Source organism: Rhinopithecus roxellana, chromosome 13 (genome assembly GCF_007565055.1).
Source record: "Rhinopithecus roxellana isolate Shanxi Qingling chromosome 13, ASM756505v1, whole genome shotgun sequence".
Classification (NCBI taxonomy): domain Eukaryota; kingdom Metazoa; phylum Chordata; class Mammalia; order Primates; family Cercopithecidae; genus Rhinopithecus; species Rhinopithecus roxellana.
The window spans coordinates 38480723-38504688 of NC_044561.1; the positions used below are offsets into that span (position 1 = coordinate 38480723).

At 34.8% G+C, this 23966-nt stretch overlaps 1 protein-coding gene across 4 annotated transcripts in view; it reads left to right on the plus strand.

Annotated features, from left to right (window-relative positions):
• The window catches only part of USP25 (ubiquitin specific peptidase 25), a 144878-nt gene that overhangs the window by 91791 nt on the left and 29121 nt on the right, over positions 1-23966 (plus strand). For 2 of the 4 annotated variants that reach the window (XM_010376174.2, XM_030914945.1), the window contains 7 exons: positions 1124-1285; positions 1905-2131; positions 6033-6103; positions 7275-7503; positions 9228-9428; positions 17338-17480; positions 22405-22518. In XM_010376174.2, coding sequence (XP_010374476.1) covers positions 1124-1285; positions 1905-2131; positions 6033-6103; positions 7275-7503; positions 9228-9428; positions 17338-17480; positions 22405-22518 — 1147 coding nt within the window. The remainder of the gene's footprint in view (positions 1-1123; positions 1286-1904; positions 2132-6032; positions 6104-7274; positions 7504-9227; positions 9429-17337; positions 17481-22404; positions 22519-23966) is intronic. The other 2 variants (XM_030914944.1, XM_010376175.2) reach the window with 1 other exon arrangement.

Here is a 23966-nt window from a genome sequence, read left to right on the forward strand (position 1 = left end):
TGAGTTTTGCTTGAAACTAAAAATCTGTAGTTGACTTTAATTATTCTATTGTTTAGAATTAAATAGCTCATTGTCACTGGTAAGGTTCCTACTGCTGAAAATCGATATAAAGTTAAATGAATATAGTTTTGACCTTTCTTTTTGCATGAAACTAAAGATTACTCTGGAGATTTTCATTAAAATGAATGGTACCTGAGTTTTTCTCCTTAAAACAGGATACAAACTCAGCTGCCTACCAGGTCTTCTCAGCAGCTTCATAAAGGAGGAAATTGTGTCAGGTATAAAATGGTATGTGCCGAAAGTCTAGAGAGCAATCTGTGTGTACAGGGAACGAATGCCATTCCAATACCAATCAGTGGTGCCATGTATGAGTATGGCCTCACTGTTGCATATTGATTTGGATCATTTCTAAAAGAAGTCAGAATCTAGACTGAGAAATGTTCTACAGGCAAGACAGAAATCTAAAGGCTGAAATGTCACTTAAGTCATTTCAGTTTGCAAAGCCTGATCTACTCTGTATTCCTGTATTTTAGGAATTTTCAAATTAGTAGTCTAAAACTTCTTATATCAAATAATATATCATATTTTAGTGATTTTTATTCTTAAAATGTGTGAATAATCATATTGAAAAATGATTAGTGGTAAAAGATAGGAGGATAGTACTTGTCACTGTCTTGATCATGAGACCAGATGCCAGATTTAAAACTAAAAACAGTCTCAGGAGATGTCAGTTTTCATCTTCCTATTGAGTTACAATTTAGAACAGCATTTACAAATTATAACAGTATATGCTCACATTCAGTCCCAATCAGCCTTGGTTTCCTGTCTTTGGAGAACATTTAATATGTTTTTCTTAAATGTATATTCAGTTTTACCATCTTCATTTTAAAGCTAATGAATGTTATTGCTGAGGAAATTTTATTGAAGTATTGTATCATGTTTTATAATAATAAAAACCCAGATATGCTGTATATAGAAATAAAAACATTGTACATTTTATGATTAACAGATACTTAAGCTATATTATTTAAATATAAAAAAATCTTTTATATTTAAAGATTAAAGCTATATACAGATATGCTGTATATAGAAATAAAAACATTGTACATTTTATGATTAACAGATACTTAAGCTATGGTTCGGGTCCCAAACGATTCCCCTTGGTAGATGTTCTTCAGTATGCATTGGAATTTGCCTCAAGTAAACCTGTTTGCACTTCTCCTGTTGATGATATTGATGCTAGTTCCCCACCTAGTGGTTCCATACCATCACAGACATTACCAAGGTAAAAAGTAATCTCGATGCAAGAGACAGTTGTTACCTTTATTACATAATAATGCAACTGCTACCTCTAAAGATGGTTTTTATGAAATGTATGCTTTGATTTACTTTAGTGAACTCTTAAGAGTAGATTCACTTAGAAGATTGTATGTCCTCTGGGAGTTTTTTTTTTTTTGTTATTTCAGTGGATTTTATGGTTATGGATTAAAATTTTAATCACATTTTTTTCAGTTCAGAATTATACTTTAGCATATTTTGGTATGTACATATATAAGATTCAGCATGTTATGATCCATAAAAATAGCACTGTCAAACTAGAATTTGTTTCTGTAATGTAAGCTGATAAGCCAGGGAAAATAATATCATCATGCATAAAATTTTGTTGTTTTTTAAAAATAAATATGATTAAGCCGTTTTTACTCTAAAGCTGCAACTTCATCTTATAATAATTTACTTCTTATGTATTAAAAATCTCATTTGGATATTAGATCAATCCACAGATTTCTTTGTTAAGATTTTTTCTTTTAGTTTATAAGCCAATTTAATACTGTGGGTTTGGCACTATCTTAGTTGAGAGCTTCAGCTTGAAAGGTTAATAACAAATACTGTATGCTTTAATACAGCACAACAGAACAACAGGGAGCCCCATCTTCAGAACTGCCAAGCACGTCACCTTCATCAGTTGCTGCCGTTTCATCGAGATCAGTGATACACAAACCATTTACTCAGTCCCGGATACCTCCAGATTTGCCCATGCATCCGGCACCAAGGCACATAACGGAGGAAGAACTTTCTGTGCTGGAAAGTTGTTTACATCGCTGGAGGACAGAAATAGAAAATGACACCAGAGGTAAGAAGTGTCTCATAGCATGGTTACTGTCACCTCAGATGGATATGTATAATGTTAATATTGAGAAGGGAAATCACGTCTGGGTTTTATATTTAAAGATTATAGTCATTTTTCTTTTCCAGAAAGGGTTTTATGTAAGATAAACTGGTCTGGCTCCCCATTTTTATAATCTCAGTATCAGGTTCACAAGGACCAAAAGATTTTCCCTGGATTGCTTAGCTGATTAATGACACAGCAGATGGCCTGATTTTCTAGTTTACTGCTCTAAATTTATATCAAACTGGTATTCACAGTTATTCCATTGGAGAAATGTCATACAACATCAATGTTTGTACATATCAATTGGGTACTAAATCTAAGTTTTCACAGGGAGTTCCAGTGATAAAAAAATTTTCTTTAGGCTTAACAATTAGAAATGTGAATTTTAATTTTTAGTAGCTCTAACAGATTTCTAAATATCTGTGATCCCATTAGAGTCTGTAACAGAGCAGCAAAACAAGAAAAATAAGGACAGTGCTCTGTGTGGGGTATATGCACTTGTGTGCGTGTGTGTGTGTGTGTGTGTGTGTGTGTGTGTGTGTCAAGTTGCCATCTGTCCTTTCTTGGAAGGAACTCTCTTTTATTTTGTATTCTGTTTTTTCTTTTTTTAAGAATAAGTTATTCTGAACTTTTCTCTTTCCTGCTTTGCTATTGTTAAAGTGTACTTTAAAAAAATGGATGATGGTAGATATTATTACACTTTTTTCTTTAAATGTGAAAATATAATTCCCTGTTTTTCCCCAATTTTATGCTACTTTATTGGTTTATGAAAAAAATGAACTATTTATGTGACATGGTTGGAATTATATTGAACAATATTGATTGTTGGATATTATATGACCATCTTAACTCTTTATAGACAATATTTGAAAAAGAACGGCCCTAATTTAGTAAGAAATACGTAAGGTATGATGGTGACTAATAGCATTAGTTAGCTGTCAAGATTTTTCTTAGTATTTTTCAAATAAGAGGGAATTTTTGAAAATATTTGAACGTATTAACAAACATGTTGATTAAGCACTGTATTAGGTGTTGGGTAATTTTCTACTCCTCGTGGCAGATTGTTTCTAAAAGATTACATTCAGAGGCGTGGAAGCTAGGAAGCTTTTGACACCTAGGTCATGGCATTCAGGGAGGGAAGAAGTGAATGTACTTAAAATACTCTTTGGAGACAACTGACAGATGTGGGTCGTTGGCTAGAGGTGAGAGAGGGAGGAATCAAATGATTCTCTTAGTTCATAATGGTATGAATAACCAAATAGAATGTATTTTGGAAAAAAGGTAAACCAGTGGGCAAAGAGGTTCCCCACTCGGGAGGAAAGAGAAATATGATGAGTTCTCTTTTGTCTGTTTTAAGTTTGAAGAGATTTTTTGAGACGCAGTCTCCCTCTGTCACCAGGCTGGAGTGCAGTGGCACGAACTTGGCTCACTGCAGCCTCTGCCTCCTAGGTTCAAGCGATTCTCCTGCCTCAGCCTCCCGAATAGCTAGGACTACAGTCGTGTGCCACCCACCCAACTGATTTTTGTATTTTTAGTAGAGATAGGGTTTTACCGTGTTGGCCAGGGTGGTCTTGATCTCTTGACCTTGTGATTCTCCCACCTCAGCCTCTCAAAGTGCTGGGATTACAGGCGTGAGCCACCATGCCCAGCTGATAAAGTTTTTATATGTAATACTATGGATCAGGAAAGAAGGTTTTCCTCAGGATATTTTTTTTCTTTTTCATCCCTATTGATGTTAGCAGTTAGCAATATTTTATAAACTATTGTGTAATATTCCAAGACACAGGTATGATATAATTAATTTAATTCCCATATTGATATTCACTAAATAGTACTGGTCTTCGATATACATATTTATACACTTACGTAAGTAGGATATATTCTTTTTTAAAAACTTTTATGTTCAGGGGTACATGTGCAGGTTTGTTATAAAGGTAAATTACACATCTTGGAGGTTTGGTGTAAGATTATTTCATAACACAGGTAATAAGCATAGTACCTAACAGGTAGTTTTCCATCTTCACCCTCCTCCCACCTTCCACCCTAATGTAAGCCCCAAGGTCTATTGTTTCCTTATGTCCACCATTTCTGGTTCAGAGTGTGTATATTTTCAATTTCGACAACAGTTTTAAAATTGTCCCTCCAAAACATTAAACCAGTTTGCCTTCCCACTGTGTGAGAGAGCCTGTCTCCCAGTATCCTCCCTAGCCCTGGACACTTTTTAGTAGTTTTTTATAGTTAAGAAAATGGTATTTTAGTGTTTTGATTTGCATTCCCTTAACTTTGAGTGAAGTTGGACATTTATATTTTTATGTAATTTTTTTTTTTTTTTTTTTTTTTTTTTGAGACGGAGTCTTGCTCTGTCGCCCGGGCTGGAGTGCAGTGGCCGGATCTCAGCTCACTGCAAGCTCCGCCTCCCGGGTTCACGCCATTCTCCTGCCTCAGCCTCCCGAGTAGCTGGGACTACAGGTGCCCACTACCTTGCCCAGCTAGTTTTTTGTATTTTAGTAGAGACGGGGTTTCACCGTGTTAGCCAGGATGGTCTCGATCTCCTGACCTCGTGATCCACCCGTCTCAGCCTCCCAAAGTGCTGGGATTACAGGCTTGAGCCACCGCTCCCGGCCTTTTCTGTAAATTTCTTGTTTGTGACATTTGCCCAGTTTTAAAAATATTGAGCCGTTTGTCTTTTTCTTAATTGCTTAATAGAAAGTTTAATGTATTGTGGATATTAACCCTTTGCCTATAATATCATATCTGCTGCAGATATTATTTTCCCAATTTTTCATTTGATTTTCTTTATGTTGGTTTTGTTTTGTTTTTATAATGTAGAATTTTTAGGCAGGGAGGATCTTACCTTTTCCTATGAGGTTACTGGTTTTCTGACAGACTTAGACAGGTCTTTCCCCACTCTAAAGTTAGCTTATTTTTTTAAATAGTTTTTCAAGGTTTTTTCCTGATTGGTTCAACAGCTTCACAATATGATGTGGTTTCAATGTAACCATTTCCTTATTGACAGATACTTAGTTTATTTTGTTTTTAAAAATTATTGTGGACAATATGACTGTGAACATCTCTATCTGAACAATTTTGTAGGATTATTTTCTACTAGAAGTAGAAATAATTGTCGTGGGAGTGCCATAATTTTATTTTCACTGGGATTATAGTCGATTTTTATTCAGTTATGTGTGTGTACAAGATATGTGGTGAACATCTTTTACTTTGTCCTTAAGTTTACTTGCGTTGTAGCAATATGTAAGGAAGCTTAGCTTTCATTTTCATTGAAACTCTCCTTTATGGAGTTGAACAAAATTCACTTTTATTGGCTCTCCACATTTTCTGGATAAATCATATTTGTGTTGTTTTTTAACTGTGCATTTTTACTGTGTCTTTTATTAAGAATAACTATAATTCGGCCGGGTGCAGTGTCTCACGCCTGTAATCCCAGGACTTTGGGAGGCTGAGGCGGGTGGATCACAAGGTCAGGAGATTGAGACCATCCTGGCGAACACGGTGAAACCTGTCTCTACTAAAAATACAAAAATGTGGCGGGTGCATGTAGTCCCAGCCACGCAGGAGGCTGAGGCAAGAGAATGGCATGAACCCGGGAGTTGGAGCTTGCAGTTAGCCGAGATCGAGTCACTGCATTCCAGCCTATGCGACAGAGCAAGACTCTGTCTCAAAAAAAAAAAAAAGAATAATTATAATTCATTTTCTACAGATTTCGAATAGTAATGTTTTTTAAGAAAAGTTTTAGGAAATTGTTCCTATTTCTCTAATGTGTTTGTTAGAAAGCCATTAGTCCTTATCTTATAAGTAGAAGCACACTTGATGTTAATCATTAAATGACACCTTATATCCTTAGATTTGCAGGAAAGCATATCCAGAATCCATCGAACAATTGAACTAATGTACTCTGACAAATCTATGATACAAGTAAGTGAAATTTTGAGCTAGTAATCATTGTCAAAATTATTTACATATATTTTAATTTATCTTTACATTATGTTAATCTAGTTTTTCTTTACATGTTTTGATTTAAAATATTGGTAAATCAAAATTTTGTAATTTGGTAAATCAAAATTATTGTAAAATAATAAGGGCATGCAATATGTACAATGTGACAATTCATCTGAATGGGGGAAATTTTGTAACAAATTTATAACAAAATTCATGACAAGTTTTCCCCATTCAGTTGTGTTTTCACACTGTATGTGTTGTGTACCCTTATTATTTTACAGTAAAATCTACCAAAATTTTTCAAAAGGCTAGTAGCATCTTTAAAAAGTCTTATGGAAGAAAATCTATGGTTGTTAAAGGATTATAAGATTTGGGAAGAAACCTTAGGACTCCATTATATTTTAACTTCTGGTGTGGTATTATATAATCGATTTTGTTAATCATCAATTTAGAATTCTGAAGATTTGGACACATTTACTATATATAAAACTGCCCACTCTAAGCTTTTTATTCAAAAGAAACAATTAGGCCAAGGAGTACATACACAATAAATATATTTTTAGTTTTTCAAAAATCATCTTTTTAATCTGCATACCTGTCAACTTTACATATCTTTAGCTTATTCAGATTTCATCTTTTTTTTTTTTTTTTTTTTTTTTTTTGAGACGGAGTCTGGCTTTGTCGCCCAGGCTGGAGTGCGGTGGCCGGATCTCAGCTCACTGCAAGCTCCGCCTCCCAGGTTCACACCATTCTCCTGCCTCCGCCTCCCAAGTAGCTGGGACTACAGGCGCCCGCCTCGTCGCCCGGCTAGTTTTTTGTACTCTTTAGTAGAGACGGGGTTTCACCGTATTAGCCAGGATGGTCTCGATCTCCTGACCTTGTGATCCGCCCATCTCGGCCTCCCAAAGTGCTGGGATTACAGGCTTGAGCCACCGCTCCCGGCCCAGATTTCATCTTTTTAAACTTTTATAGTTTTAAAGTTTAGTTTTTTCAAAATTTTAATCCCAGCCAGTTCTCTCTCATTTAAAAAAAAAAGAAAAAGAAATGCTCATTTGGTTTCCTCCAAGCAAGTTGTTTGTGGGTTTCATGGAATGTGGTATAGTAGACTACATAATTGCAGTTTAACTCTTCTTTTTTTCACATTTAGGTTCCTTACCGATTACACGCCATTTTAGTTCATGAAGGCCAAGCTAATGCTGGGCACTACTGGGCATATATTTTTGATCATCGTGAAAGCAGATGGATGAAGTACAATGATATTGCTGTGACAAAATCATCATGGGAAGAGCTAGTGAGGGACTCTTTTGGTGGTTATAGAAATGCCAGTGCATACTGTTTAATGTACATAAATGATAAGGCACAGTTCTTAATACAAGGTAAGAATATATAGGGTGGTATATATTTTTTCAATAGTCATAAAAGTGACTCTGGTATGTGGTGTGATTAGGTAAGTGTAATTCACTCAGGCGATGATGGATGTGATTAGGAAATGCTACTGGGTTTTGACAAGACTGAATTGAAAAGTAACGTCAGCAGAGCTAAGAATTGGAGTATATTTTGTATTCCAAGTCAACTATTAAATGTAAATATGACCTTTTTTGTCCTTGCTAAAAAATGCTTTAGTGACTATTCCACAAATTGACTCATATTTAAAATTTAATTCCTTAGCCTAACATATATGGCCTCTGTTCTTGGCCTCTGATTATCTCCCCACCTTCATTGATCACCAGTGTTCATTTTGAATTTATATACTTTACTGAACTTTTTGCTGTATCTGCTCATATCAAACCATTTCACACATTTATGTCTGCATGTTCTTATATGTTTTATTTTTTGCTAGTAATTCTTTTGCCTAATTCTTGTGCATCTGTCAAGATTCAATTCAGGTGTCGTTTCCCCTGCAAACTATTTCTTGATCTACCAGAAAAGTATCTCTCCTTATGCTCTCCTAGCTTCTGTCTACTGGGCATTTACTGTTGCGTATTGGAATTGTGTGATGACTTGTCGTGCACATTTCTCTCTCACCTGCTCAAAGCCAGAGAACGTGTCATACTATGTCTCAAGTTTTGTATTTCTGATATTCTGATACATGCTTTGTAAATAGAAAACAATAAAAGGTTTATTGATACTGATAAAAATAATCTTTTTATATTTAGTCATTCAGCAGAATCAGCTAGGCAGTCTACTTCTGACTGAAAAAATGAAGTTATTTTTCTGTGTGTATAGTAGAAGTTGAGTAATTCTTCTAAATACTCTATGTATTTTTAAGATCTTGCTATATTGACTAATTTTCATAATTGCATATTTAAGTCTACTTAATTTCTTCATATGACAAGCAATTTTAGTTTTATTTTGAGCTAATAAGGTTAACATGGTTATGAGTTGTTTACATTTTGTGAAAAGTTTTACTTTTTAAGTAATCAAACATCTGGTGTTTTCCAGTAATGGCAAAAGTAGTGCTACATCACTGTTAGAGTAGCAGAGAAAAAAAAAATGGCCAGACACGGTGGCTCACGCCTGTAATACCAACACTTTGGGAGGCCGAGGCAGGCAGATCATGAGGTCAGGAGCCCGAGACCATCCTGGCTAACATGGTGAAACCCCACCTCTACTAAAAATACAAAAATTTAGCTGGGCGTGGTGGCGGGTGCCTGTAGTCCCAGCCACTCGGGAGGCTGGGGCAGTAGAATCCTTTGAACCCGGGAGGCGGAGCTTGCAATGAGCCAAGATTGTGTCACTGCACTCCAGCCTGAGTGACAGAGAGAGACTCGATCTCAAAAAAACAAAAAACAAACAAAACACTTGACTTTGTGTTTTCTCTCATTTCTACTCTTAAGATAAAAAAAAAAAAAAGTGAGACCATTACCTATGATGGATTATCAAATATTTTTATCATTGTTTTTCTGAGCATTTGTTTGAATTTTAAAAAGTGTTTTAGGTAATAATTATTTGCTAAACAATAGTAATTCTTAAGTAGTATTGATTGGCTAATTGGTAATAATTCATAGTTTAAATTCTATTTGAAATGCAATCTATTTTGAGTGTTGCATGTTCCCTTTAATTCTTAATTTTATACTAGTTTTTGAAATATTATTTGCAGAGGAGTTTAATAAAGAAACTGGGCAGCCCCTTGTTGGTATAGAAACATTACCACCGGATTTGAGAGATTTTGTTGAGGAAGACAACCAACGATTTGAAAAAGAACTAGAAGAATGGGATGCACAACTTGCCCAGAAAGCTTTGCAGGAAAAGCTTTTAGCGTCTCAGAAATTGAGAGAGTCAGAGACTTCTGTGACAACAGGTTTGTCCATTTTTATTAAGTTGTGTTTGGTTATCAATATTGTTATAATGATAAGATATGCTCATTATTAAAAAGGTTTAGCTGTCTTAAAGTATGAGGAAGTCAGTAGAAATCATCTCACATTCCATCACTCAGATTATCACAGTTAACAGTTTAGTTTACCTTTTTGCCAGACACCACTGTATACAGTTATATGTTTTTCAAGATAAATGAGATGATTCTGTTGACTTTCCCTCTACCTACTCTGCCTATGTTGGGTGGGCTTGAATTTTCTTGGCAAGTAGCAGAGAAAGCTGTGAAATCAGCAAGAAACCCAAACCAATTCAATTTGGCCAAAATAATACTACCGGTATATTCATATATACTTTGTGGAATCATAAAATACTACCATTAATAACTGATGTTTTTTAGAATTGTTAAGATTAAGAGAAAATTGACCAAAACTATTTAGTATGTCATAGGTAAAAAGTAAGTGTAACCTGTAAACCAAAGATATAAATGCATAAACATATAAATATTTAAAAACGTTATTCTTAAACTATTAGCTGATGAAATCAATAAAATAAGTCAGAGTAAACACTGTATGAGAATTAAGAAAATAGTTTCTAGTAAAATTGAAAATATATTGTCTTTTGATTTTCTTAAAAGATTACTCTTATCAGTGAGTTGCAAATATGTTTTAGGGCAACATGTTTTCTGGTATGGAAAATGCTATTTCTGGGTATGAATTGAGGAAATGAGAAGCAGATAAATTAAGCCCATATATTTTCTTCGAAACTCGCTTGTCTCTTTTTATAAATGCTAGTGGATGTTATTGAATAACCTTTTTTTTTTCCCCCAAGATCTGTATGTTTTGTTTTTTAAGGAAGCAGTTCCAGCTTTTGTTGGTTTAATTTCATCTTTTACAGACAGAGATTTCCTTGCAGCATTACCTGGTTGGGTTTCAGCATTATCTTTAGAAGGAATTATTACTTAAGTAGAAGATTATTTTACAGTGCTACAATGTAGTATTGTGACTGATACAGGCATGCACAAATCTGTCCAGATGACTTATTTTCATGTAGATCAAATAGTTGTCATCGATTTTGATCCTGAGAGGCAGATAATTCAGCATTTTTGAAAAGGATAATGGTATTACAGCAACATTTTTATATTCCAGTGCTATGGAGAATACCACCATTATAGTGGCTAGTGAACTCTACCATTATGTAGGACTGCACTTTTCCCCTCACATGTACAAGGCTACCATGTAGAGCAGGTGAAGCTATGTGAGTCCACAACAGTGTAGTTTTTAGTACATATCAAGAGGTATCTAAGCTCAAATCACAGTGTAGTAACTATATTATAGTTCCTTTCATTTTTAAAACATTTCTGTCCCTTTGTGATTTCATGCTTTGCATTCTGTACGTATTCTTTCCAAATCACTCCTCAGAACCTGCCCCAAGATGGAGCTACTGTGTTATTGTTCCCTTAACGTTTACTTATTCCATTCACATGTGACTATTCTTGTTATTAGTAGGAGGAAGGGGCTGCATAATGTAGTATAAGCAGTTGTGGTACCTAAGCTCCCTGATACAGGTGAATCCTCCATTCATTGGTTAAGCTCCAGTTTTATTCTTGGCCCACCTGTATTTTCTGATACCAGATATTAAGTTCTATATATCCTTCTCCCTTCATCTTGTCTGTTTCTCGTAAGTCTCCCCAAATTTACAGAGTTAACATATTTTATTCCTGCTTAGTCAAACTAATACATATTCCCAACTAATACTCCTATCTGATAAGGACTAGCCATGCCCCATCCTCATTTTACATGTGTCATCTTATTTTTCTTTCTCTGTAAAAAGACCATGTGTGTATAACTGCATCCATTTTCATGATCAGTACATCTGACCTACACTTTACATGGTGTTTTGTAATTTTTAAAAAATGCAGTACTACGTATTGGACATATATTTTCATGTCTCTTTTTACCATGCAAAATAAACTTGAAGAGAATGTTGATGTATTTCTGGGAGGAACCAGAATTAAAGATAAAGAGATGGAAATGGTCAATTCCTATTCCTAGATGACTCTTGTAATTACCTTTCAGCATGGTTTTTTTAGAAAGCAGTGGTAATACTCCTTCTGTAGGAAACATTGTATCCTCCATAGACTTGATGGAAATATGCCCTTGGTTTGAGTTAGTAGAAGCAGCACATGCCAAGTCCATAAATTTACAGAGTGAGATTGTTGTTTAAAAGATTGGTTTCTATAACTATGATCTTTGAGATTATATTAAGAAATTTATTCTCTGTTGCAGGATAGTTTCACATGTCAAAACTGAATAAGGCTAATGTTTCATTAGAACCGTTTATTCCCTATTATTAATAGGGAAATTTTATTTTAATGTCCATGCCATCCTCTTCTGATTCTTCTCATAGTTTCCAAAGTAAGTAATTTAATTTGGTGTAATACTTCCAGGATCTCAAAGCAACCTGTATTTTAATCTCTCAGGTGTTCACTAGTATTAGGAGTGACTAGTGGAAATAATAAAATGAAATCTTGTTTATAAAATTCAACAGAATGATTTTTTTCCTCCTTGCAAAATCTTCTCATTAAAGCTGAAACATAAGACCTAATAAAATTCAGTTTCTACTGATATTCCAAATAAGAGTACTAATTCATAGTATATTAATCAAATTAGTATTTGTTCCTCTTCTGCTAAAATGTGATCGAGAAATTCATGTGTATCAGTTCTCCAGCACCATTCTTTCCCTACTGAGATAATAAATGATGGGAAAGTATTTTTTGGTTCATTTCATGCTGCTTCCCTAGATTTGCTTACTGCAAAGGCCAACTTACCTGAATACTTTGGTTTAGATTTTTAGCCAACCATTCTTTGCTATGAATGTATGGATCAGAATTACTAGGGGGATTTTTTTCTGAGTATGAACAGCACACCCTACCTAAGACCACATAAGACATACTGGAATCAGAATCTCTGGAGAAAGGATCTGATACTATCCTATCTTAAAGAGATCTTCAGATAATTCTGAGGTATACTTCTGGTTAAGCAGCATGACCCTGGGCTGTATTTATAAAACAGAAATTATTCTGGAGAGAAGAGCTTTGTCTGAGTTACTATTTTACTTATGTTAGTTACTCTTGTCTTATCCAAGAAGTATCCGAAGTCCTTACACACCTAGATTTTTTTAAAAAATAAGGAAACACTAGTGAAGATAGGAATGAAATGTATTGCATAAGGTTTTGTAAATTTGCCTAGAGGCAGCAGGCAGAATTGGCTCCGGGACTTCTTTACAAACACTGTCTGCAAGTTAAAAATAAGCTGATGTTCCAGGAGAGTACAGTTGGATCCTGAGAGTAAGACCTGGTAGAATGAACAATATCCTCAATGTTCTCAGGTTCCTTGAAAGCAGGAACTAGGTGATATTCTTTTGTTTTGTTTTGAGAGTTTTGCTTTGTTGCCCAGGCTGAAGTGCACTGGCACGATCTTAGCTCACTGCCTCCCGGGTTCAAGCAATTCTTGTGCCTCAGCCTCCTGAGTAGCTGAGACTAGAGGCATACACCACCACACTGGGCTGATTTTTTTGTATTTTAGTAGAGACAGGGTTTCACCATGTTGACCAGGCTGTGGCCTCAAACTCAAACTCCTCAGGCAGTCCTCCACCTTGGCCTCCCAAAGTGCTAGGATTACAGGCGTGAGCCACCATGCCAGACCTGGTGGTATTCTTATTTATATCTCCAGCATCTAGTATAATAAATGACATATGGTAGATGTTCCTTGAAATTTTTCTATTAATAAATTCATTCCCTATGGAGATTTCCAATCATGAATTTACTAGGGGTGATCCTCAGTTTAGGAGAACACACAATTTTAAAGTAGAAACAAAATAGTCACACAATAAGGAGGCAGGCCAAATACATGTGGTGAGGATGTAGCTCTTTATTCTGGATAAATTTATGGTTTGACTCCTGGTTTCTAAACCTCTCTCCCCTACACCCCTCAGATTTTCTTTGGAATGGGGCCCAGGAATCTGAAGTTTCAGAAGTTCCACCAGTGATTCTATGCAGCCACCTAAGCGTGGCTCTTTGTAGTCTCTTACAGGGTATGGTAGACTTTTAAATACATGTCTAGAAATGGATGGATTGTATATGTCTCAAGCAGTCCCCTTTAAATCTTCTTCAATGTGAACATAATAAGTATGACTTATTAGTAAGTCAACAAAATAAAGACTCCTGAAAGATATCAGAGATGTTGGTCTTACTTTTATAGTTAAGAGCAGATCCTTACTCTTTAATAGAAAGCCAGTTGGTCATAAAGTTGACCTTATACTGAAGACATAACCAGGAAATATGCATAAGTAAAGCACCCCCCAACCCCCTCAATACCCTATTTCAACATGAAGATGGACAAAAGGAGCAGGCTCAGAGTTACCTCAGAATGTTGAGTTGTCTTCTGTAACAGCTAGAGAAGCATGGCCGGAAAGTCACTCTGTGGAGGCCAGTCATTTGAAAATCCTAGAGAAATACCCGTAGAACAGGTGAGTGATTTGAGAGAGACTTTAGGAATAAGGATATTATTCACTTCCATACAGAACTGGTCATTCATGGTGAAATGAGTGCATTTAATTTTTTGTTTGTTTGTTTCTAGTCTCCCAGGGTTTCAAACCATTGTGGGTTTACCTGCCGTGACTACAACACTGCTCATCTAAGTTCCCTGGGAGGTATATACCTAGGAAAACCCTCAAGAAAATTGTTCTATATGGCATTTAGAGAACTTATAGCTGTAGGCCACTAGTGATGAGGTTTTTAATAAGGTTAAAGGATGAACAATTGTATTATATAGTAAACACCAAACTTGTTCTGCTGTTGTTCCTAACACAGAAATAGAAATTACTAAAGTGTATGGTAGGGTATTAGTTTCGTGAGCCTTCCATACAGAGCAACACAATATAACCAGTGCATGTTATGTTGAATAGAGAGTAATTTTTTTGTTTAAAAATATGGGTAGCTAGGTAAAGTCTGGAAATAATGTATCAGAATATTAGTAGTGCTTATCTCTGAGTAATGCAAAGAGTTTTTAATTTTCCACATTTTTCTTGTTTGTTCTAGTAAACATTTTTATTCTTTGGCTTGATAAAATGAAGACAAAACCTCTTTTTTGTCTTCTTTGACTTTTTTTATACAAACTTTATTTTATAATCTGATTCCCTTGTAATTCTTCCAAGACCACTTTCTTGTGAGTAGCCTGTGTTTCATCTACACCAGATTACTCCTCATTTTTCTTGCATGTAGGAAATTTTCCTGTCATTATGGCATGTTCATGAAGTATCCTTTATCTTAAAAATGTTCTTTTGTCATCACTGTTCATGAATTTTTGCATATTCTTTAAGATCTTCCTCATATCCCAGAGTCTTTGTGAATTTCTCTGAGAGCACTTCTGTAGCAGCTATTATCTTTTTCCTCTTAATTCCAACCTTTTCTTACTACCAAATGTATTATGTTCTTCTCTGTTGTACTTACATTTTGGCTTGCCTTCCAATGTAGAGTCTCATGTATAGCAGGGATTTTATGAATCTTTGATCAGACCTTACAATGTGCTGTTCCTTCTGCTTGGAATCTTTTCTATTCTTTTCTCCAAGATAATCCTCTACATATTCTTCAAGACCCACCTAAGTTAGCACCTCTTCTGGAAAGTGTTTAACAGGGAGCATTATCTCAAGTATGTGTATTGGGTCCACAGTGCTTTTGTAAAACTTTGTGCGTAACTTTTATTGCATTTAGCACATTGTATTATAATAGAATGTATATTTATCAGATTGTACTGAGAGTTCCTTAAAATTAGTGATGTAATGTTTTTGGTTTTTTACATTTTAGTACTTAATATAGTACTGAATGTAGCAGAGGTTCAATAAACATGTTGGGAATGCAATTTGAATTTTTTGTTTCCAATCTCCCAGGGTGTCAAACTATTGTAGCTTCAACTACCATGACAACAAAACCACTTGCGTAAGTTCCCTGGGAGGTATATATATAGGGCAAACCCTAGAGAAAATTGTTCTGTATGATGTTTAGCCAGAAGCATTCAGTGTTACTCATAAAGTTATTGCACGCAAACTCCTTTATGGAAGGAAACCTTGGCCCTGGTGACCTAAGGTGGATTTGACTTGTGTTGATCAGATAAAATTACTCTTGGTCCTAAGAACCAATTTTACAAAGATTCTAGGTTTCAGTGGGTCATTAGACCAATGTCAGACCAGTTGGATTTATTGCTTTAAGTTCACATCCAGTTATTAACCGTTGACGTTATCTACTGTGGTGAAGAGAGGAAGAGTGCCAAACACAAGGAAAAATTTTATTAACAAGGAGTTTCTCTCCCAGCCCTAAAGCAGCTGGCATGAGCCACCTGTCATGAATTCTTCCGGAAGCAGAAGTATTGCTAAGCTGATGGTAGCCGAAGGTTTTCTTTATCAATTACTCATGGGAATTGAAAGGCTATTCCAGTTCAAAATCAGGAAATGATTTAATGAGGACATTAAACTTCTTTTAACTTCTCTCCTTCCTTTTTGTACACATTGTAAGCATCCTCACCTCTGGTTTTCCTTATTATGTAGTTTTACCTCCATGATCTTAGTTAACTCATGTCATGTGTTAACTAGGTATGTTCATGTGCAGTCTCCACACCTTTGTGTCCAAAATATGTTTTGATTCTAGCCAATTTTGTGTCCCTCTGTTGCTCTCTCTGTTAATCAGAAGGCACATTTCTTTCTTTTTCATGTTGCTCTACTGCCTTCTATTACCTTCACTGATCTCTAGTTTTACTTTCCTCTCTAATTCATTCTTCACAGTATCCCCAGAATAATTTTTTAAAAACTTGTATTGCCATTATGTTTAAAAAATACTTCCAGTTGCCTGATCTAAAGTCTGTTAGTGCTTTTGTCCCTACCTGCATCATCTCTTGCCATTTCTCCACTCTCGTACTGTAGTCCAGTCATATTATTATTTTTTTTGAATCAGTCCATGCTCACTGCATGGACTCTTCATTCTTCCACGTGGCAAAACAACCCATTCATTATTCAGCTTAATAGGTCACTTTAGGTCACAATCCAGATTGCTCGCATCTCTTCACCGCCATTGTAGCCCTAGAAAGTGTTATAATATTGTCAAAATTTATATGTATGATTATTTGGTTAGTGGTGTTCTCCACAGATGACTGTCAGCTTCATGGAGACAGAGACTGGCTGCTTTGTCAGAGACTCACTGAGATAAACCCTTTTGGTCATGTAAGGATTTGGGGCTTGTCTAGTCTAGGGAACACCCAGTGGACGTTCATTGTACATTGTTGGATATATGAATCTGGAACTCAAAAGATGGGTAGGAGACATCGTGAATTTTTATCGGCACCAGTTTGCTTTTGCTCTGACAACACTCAGCTCCCGGGGGCAAGTGCAGAAAAAATGGAAGGTTAGGTTCATTCAGGGTTAAGATTTTGCCAGGAAGTATGATGGAGGACACTGTGGCAGAGAAAAATATCTCCTGTGCATTCTACGGAAAGTCAGCCCAGGATTGCTGTTCAAACCAAATTCTTTTGGTAAAATGCTGGCAATTTTTCCAAAATGGGCTTTTGGTATTTCTCATAGCAGAAAAATTGACTGTGAATTCCTTACCATAAACTATAATGACAGCTTTCTTTCATAATTATTGGAGTACTCTTAGTTCTGGGTTTTTGTTTTTGTTTTTTAATGATTTCTGGGAAGAAGTACTATACGTGGAAGTATATATTTTACTTTGAATGGAAGACTAAGATTGGTTCTTACATAATTTCAGATATAGAAATGAATAAAAGATTTATCTTAGTATAGACTCTGTGGTTTATATTAGATATACAATTGATTCTTTTCTCATGAAGCACAAGCAGCAGGAGACCCAGAATATCTAGAGCAGCCATCAAGAAGTGATTTCTCAAAGCACTTGAAAGAAGAAACTATTCGAATAATTACCAAGGCATCACATGAGCATGAAGATAAAAGTCCTGAAACAGTTTTGCAGTCGGTAAGAACTTTTCTTTTGGCTCTCTGAACATAGCCATGGTCACGACATTTCCCCCAGTATAGTGGAGAGGACTAGTCTGGGAGTCAGGAGACACAGGGCCCAGTAATGGCTCTGCCATGGGCATGATCAGTGACCATGGGCAAGTCATCTAATGCCCAGGCTGTGATTTCCTCAGCTGTAATTGTAAAGACACTTTTCAGTTTCTGTCTTTCTGCTATAGAATTCTAATGAATCATAATCATAGATTAAAATGACCATTTGATTTGGAACTTAAAAAGAGAAGTGTAAAATATAGCAGTATTTCTCCTGTCTCTCACCCATTCCTCCATCTGTAATCTGATTACATTGAAATAGTTGGGAATTTAAGATGTAATTATCATGATTTCATGAAATGTGTTTAACAATAAAACTACTAGATGCTGTAGGTTAGAGTATTATTAGAAGGATAAGTATGATGTTGCAAAACTGTTTATGAATATTTCAGGAACGTCCTGTGCAAAAATGTCATTAGCCTACTCTATGGTAGTCTTCAAATGCATCTTTTTATAACAGTAAATTGAGCATGTTGGTGTTATACTATGTTATCAGTGCATATGACATTCTCAGAGGAGCTATTTCAAGAATTTACTACTCAACCTTTTAGTTCCTGTAGTCATTTATCTTTTAATAGTGAGCATAAGCAGCTCTAATGCAGATTTTATAGTAGCTCTTTTTAATATTTGAAGATTCCCCTTGACAACTAGAAAGAGTACGACATACCATAATTTTTCAGCACATAATTTTCTGCTTAGTAAGTGAATTCAGTGCCAGCAATAACCTGCTAATTGCAACGAGGCCTTAAATGTATAATAAGACTTCCTTTAGCCAGAATGTTCAAGAGATATGTTACTCTGTTGATTTTGTTTCGATGAACTAAATAACAGTAAAAATTATTTTTTGTTTGAACAGTTTTGAAAATGTATTAATATATCATCTTATTCAAAATGTATTAATTTAAATAATTATTTGATGATTCCAAATTTTGCAAATGCCTTAGAAGCTTTAAATGAATTTGATGTGAACATCACTAACTCTAAAGCTTTTCCTGGAAAGTGCTTTGTTTAGTAGATCTGGGATGTCTGCTTCTTGGGTGATGGTAAGAGGAAAACCTAGGGAAGGAGAAAAAACAGAGTAGTCGGTACAAGGGGAAATAGTTTTGTCTGATAAAAACTGCATTTGCAAGGTCTCTGCTCATTAGAACTTTTATTTGTTAAAGCCTAAATTATGATTAGTAAGTGTCACTTTTTAAGCTGGTATTAGAAAACCAAAAGCATTGCTTAGCTTAATGTAGAATCCTGATTTTAAGTTTGGAAAATCATATGGAACTTAAATTTGCAGAAGTCACCTAAATTTTGATTGCTCAGCTTAGCATAATATGGATATCATCTTATAAGGTAGCAACCTACTGCCTTATCTTTACTTCAGAAAGGAGGATGACAGGGAGACCGTATGATCGACAAATACGCTATTTGTTTATTCATTTAATTGTTTTCTGGAGTGGCATCCACAGTTAGCCCCATCGTGTATGTAAATCCTGAAGCAAGTCTAAGAATTCGTTAACCGTGGCTTGATTTTACAGTCAGTTGCTTAGCGTCATGGTAACTACTTCATAGGGGATTTTTTCATTTAAACTTAGCATACACTAGAAGCTAAATTGCACAGGTGAAAAGTATCTTCAGACTTTGGGATTAAACATTTCTGGATTTTGGAATATTAGTTTTATTAATTATGAATGCAACCTTGAATAAATTGCTTAATTTCTCCAGATAGACCTCAGTTTTCTTTTCCATAAAATGAAGATAATTGTAGGATTAGTCAAGAGCTTGGCATGGCATGTAGTAGGCACTGAGTAACTGTTGGTTTCCTTCTGTTACTTCAGTCCTAGCCACTTTTCAAATATGTAATATATTAAAATCAACCTTAGTATAAGAAAAATTTCCTGGAAAGCATAGAATCATGGAAATTAGAGAAAGTCTTCAAATGTTTAGGTACCCTGCTTTTTAGAAAAATGTCTTTACTTTTAAATGGAATACTTCAGGATATTTTCAAAATATAGAAAAGTAGACCCTGAGAAAAAGTCATGCATAGTCCCACTCACTACTCAAAGTTAATTATTGTAAATATGTTGGTATTTTTTTCCACTCTTATTTTAATATGTAGATTTGGGATTTATTTTTATAGTTGAGTTGCATACAAAATTTTGTCTTGCTTTCTTTTAATCACTTACCCTTTATAACCATTTCCCCATGTTATAAACTCAGTAAAAACATTTAGTACTATTATTCCATTGAATAATTAACTTCTTGTTTATCTCCTCCCCCATTGTATATTTGTTTCTATTTTTACATTATAAATAGGCTGCTAGAAATGAAAACTTTTTCATATTTCAGGTTATTTCCTTAGAATAGATTTCCCATGGTTGGATTACTAGGTTAAAAGGTAAAGGCACATTAATGTGGCCATGGACTTACATAGCTTTTTTGCCACCCTTCTTATGAGACCACTTTTTAAAAAGTCATATAATTAATGAATTTCAGGCAATTCATAAAAATCTTTGTATTTTAATTATTTTTGCAACATACTGAGAAACTTATTTTTAACTCTTTTCAAGTTTAGCCTTTGTTAATGTATTCATATAAGACCTGAAAATAATAGAAAAAGATAAGAAGCATGTCTTTTACTTTAGTGAGCCCTTAAATTCTTTACATGAAAAATTTTTATGGTGCTTTGGGATATCTAGATTTGATGAATGATACTACAGGATTATTATATGTGGCAAAGTTTCTTCCCCTTTTCAGCTTTTACCCATGTATTTAATCAGCATTTTGCTGTTGAAACTTCAATAGTAACTGAAAAGGTTTATAAAACATTTATATTCCCTAAGTGCAATATTTTTCCCCCAAAGGGAATCTGTTTTGTAAGGATTAATATTCTAAGTAATAACCATTTGCCTTAAATTTGTATTTTCTTTTCCTAAGATAGAATTGTTTTGGATTGGTTTGCTAGTGAGAAATCATCACCACAAACTCCAAACAGATTTCTGAATTTACCTGTTTATATTTCGCTCTTGTGTACAGAGACCTACCACAGTTCTTCTCTTATATGCTAGAAAGATTAAAAATCCTTAATTAAATGTCACTGGACCAAGCACATCTCTGTAGAATGTGTGTGATAGTAGTATTAGGTTAAAATTATTCAAGTATAAGCAATTTAAAGTAGCACAACAAAATAGTATAATGACTCATAATAGTTGTCATTTTAGAGAACAGCTGTTACATACCAGGTGTTGGCTTGGCTGCATATTCTCTCTCATGATCATCATACCTGTTTAGGCTGATCATTTCCCATTGAAAAGTTGTGAATTTTGATAAATTAAGGAGACATATATATATGTGTGTATATATGTATATTTTTTGAGACAGGGTCTTACTCTGTAACCCAGGCTGGAGTGCAGTGGTGCAGTCTCAGCTCACTGCAACCTCCGCCTCTCAGGTTCAAGCAATTCTCATGCCTCAGCTTCCCAAGTAGCTGGAATTACGAGCATATGCCACCATGCCTGGCTAATCTTTGTATATTTAGTAGCAACGGATTTCGCCATGTTGGCTAGGCTGGTCTCCAACTACTGACCTACAGTAATAGGCTCAGCTTGGCCTCCCAAACAAAATGCTGGGATTATAGGTATAAGCTACCACGCCATGCCAAAAATAGCGTTTATTTTAAAAGGGGCAGTACCAGTTGCAGCTATTGGTTTTGTTTTATTGTTCAATTAAACTCCTTTTCTATATATGCTTCCAGGAAGCAAGAAAATGTTCACATTACTAAAATTTACCTGTATTTCTAATGGAAATAAAACCTTTTTAATTGCTGTTATGAAAATGTTTTTTGTAATATCAAAACAAAAGTTTATCTTTGTTTATGAAAACTTACGCAATTCAGTTACTTAAGTTGCTTTCAAGCACCTTCAGTACTTTTGGCTTTTTTAATAGGTAAATAGTGGATATGCTAGTTATAAATATGTTGAATAAGATAAATAAATATGTAAAAATCTGTATGTTATTTTGAATGAATCCTATTAGTGTCATAAAGTTTTGAATGAAATTTTCTGAATTTTACACTGACTTCTGTATTAGTGGAGATTACTGAAATGCATAGAATTTATTAACAATAAAAAGAAAAAAAGGAATAAATCTGATTGAGTTGTTAAAAATGGGTATCAGCTTCCAACAGCTTTTTCTTATTTTCAGCAAGTGTTTGTTGAACACTTACGATATAAATATACTGTAGTCTCATAGGCTGTATATAATAAGTTAAACAAAATAGAATATGGGTATTAACTGGATACACAATTAATTACCAAAAAGAATAGAAGGATAAAATTATATAAGAGAAAAAAACCCAACAAATTCTGATGAGTTTAGAGGAGGTCATATCTTATTTTGGTTGAGATATCAAGAAAGGTTTTTGGGAGCTATTAGACTTTTTAAAAAATTGTCAGCTATATAGACAATGATAGAAATACAACTCCACTATTTTTTATCTTAAGTACTTAAAAGTTCTAAATGTTATGATATTGGTAATACTCAGTTTGAGGATGTAAAGGGAAAACTAGATTTTGTGTTACTACTTGATGAATGCATTTGCTTCTGATGTTCAGTTTTAAGTGGTTTCATTTGATACCTACCAAGTAAATGCAGATATTTTTAAAAGATTTAAGAGTATACGCTTTAACAGTTTAATAGTGCATGTGCATTGGAACTTCTGAAAATAAGTCATATGGATACGGGGCTGCTGCTTAGGGGTGTGCAGGTTGCACAGTTGTGCAAGGATGCCATTGTTCTCCACTGTTTTCTTTTCTAATGTTTATATTAATGATTTCCTTCTGCAGAAACCTGAAAATACTACAAGCCAACCACTTTCTAATCAGCGAGTTGTAGAGGTGGCGATCCCTCATGTAGGGAAATTTATGATTGAATCAAAGGAGGGGGGGTATGATGACGAGGTACCTTTTACAGCCCTCTGCACCATTGCTACATAACTTTTGCTATTTAATACAAATAGTTTGGGCATGCCTGCACCCTCATACTTAATGTCTATTGCTACATAACATACAGCTTTGCCCCCTCATAGTCCAAAATTACTTTACCAATTATTAACAGAACTTTGAATTTCAAATGAAAATTTAAGTAGAAAACGTATGGAATTGTCAAAAGAATTTTCTATTTCTGGAGTTAATTCTTTTATGCAGAAATAGTACCAGTTTACTTTCCGGTTCGCAGATTACAATAAGATTTGTTTAATTAGTATGAAATTTTTTTGGATTTAAAAACAATTTTTTATATTCCATTCCTGTTTTACTGGAATTACTACTATAATACTTTGCCCACTACCTCCTGCCAGAAAATCCCACAGCATGATTGCAGGATGGATAATTGATATTTTTGCTACTACAGCCTCTCCGTGTGACTGTGAGTGAATAACTCATCAGCATTACTGAGTGCCTGCTGTTAATAGGACCTCCATCTTTATTCTTATCTCTTCACTGTTAATTCTCATTTACTTAGTTTTCCAACAGTATGGAGGCATTTTTGTTTCTCATGATTTAGTTCTTTGGAATCCAGATGAAAATGATCTATTGTCTTATTCTTTCAGATTATTTTCTCCCCTTTTCCACTTTTCTCTTGAGACTCTTAATATTACTCTTTTTGAGGAACGGCCACTAAAGCTGTTTTTGAGCAGGAACACAGAGAAGGCCATAACTACTGGGAAGTGGGGGAGGGGGTGTGATTTGGTAAAACGCTTGTTGGATTCTAGTTTTTATCTAGGATAAAAACTGGATAAAAATTGCATTTATATTAGTTTTTTTCACGTAACTTTTTTTCTGACTTACTCCAGTGTTACTGTCGTGCTAGAGTTAATCACCAAAGTCAGAAGTGTCATAAAGACGTATTACTGTACCAGTGTAAGAAATCACAGGCATAACGAGGATAAGCAGATTTGTGAGATAAACTGGTCAGAGAGTTTTCTCAAGCAGATGTTAGATATATTGCAATTCTCAGTGTATAATCCAAAGTAAATACAATGAGTAATAGGTTCAGTGAATCAGAGGTAATGGATGCAGTCTGTTGATCGCTATAAGATAGCTTCATAGGGCCTTGAGTAATTTCACTTTGCAGTTATTTTAAAATGTAAACAGCTAAAAATAATCTATTATGAAAACAAAAAAAATGCTTAAGTATTTAGTACTTAATGGCTCTACGTTGTTCCAGTTAATAAACATGCTAGCTCTTGAAAATTACGGAACCTGGCATGTTTTTAATAAACCTATCAATTTATTGATCAAGCAGTTAAGTACTTGTTTTAGGATGTGCCTTCTCTTGTTTAAAAAAGTTGAATTTGTGATTAATCATTTAACACGATCTTTTGTGCAAGTGCTTATGCTATTGACAG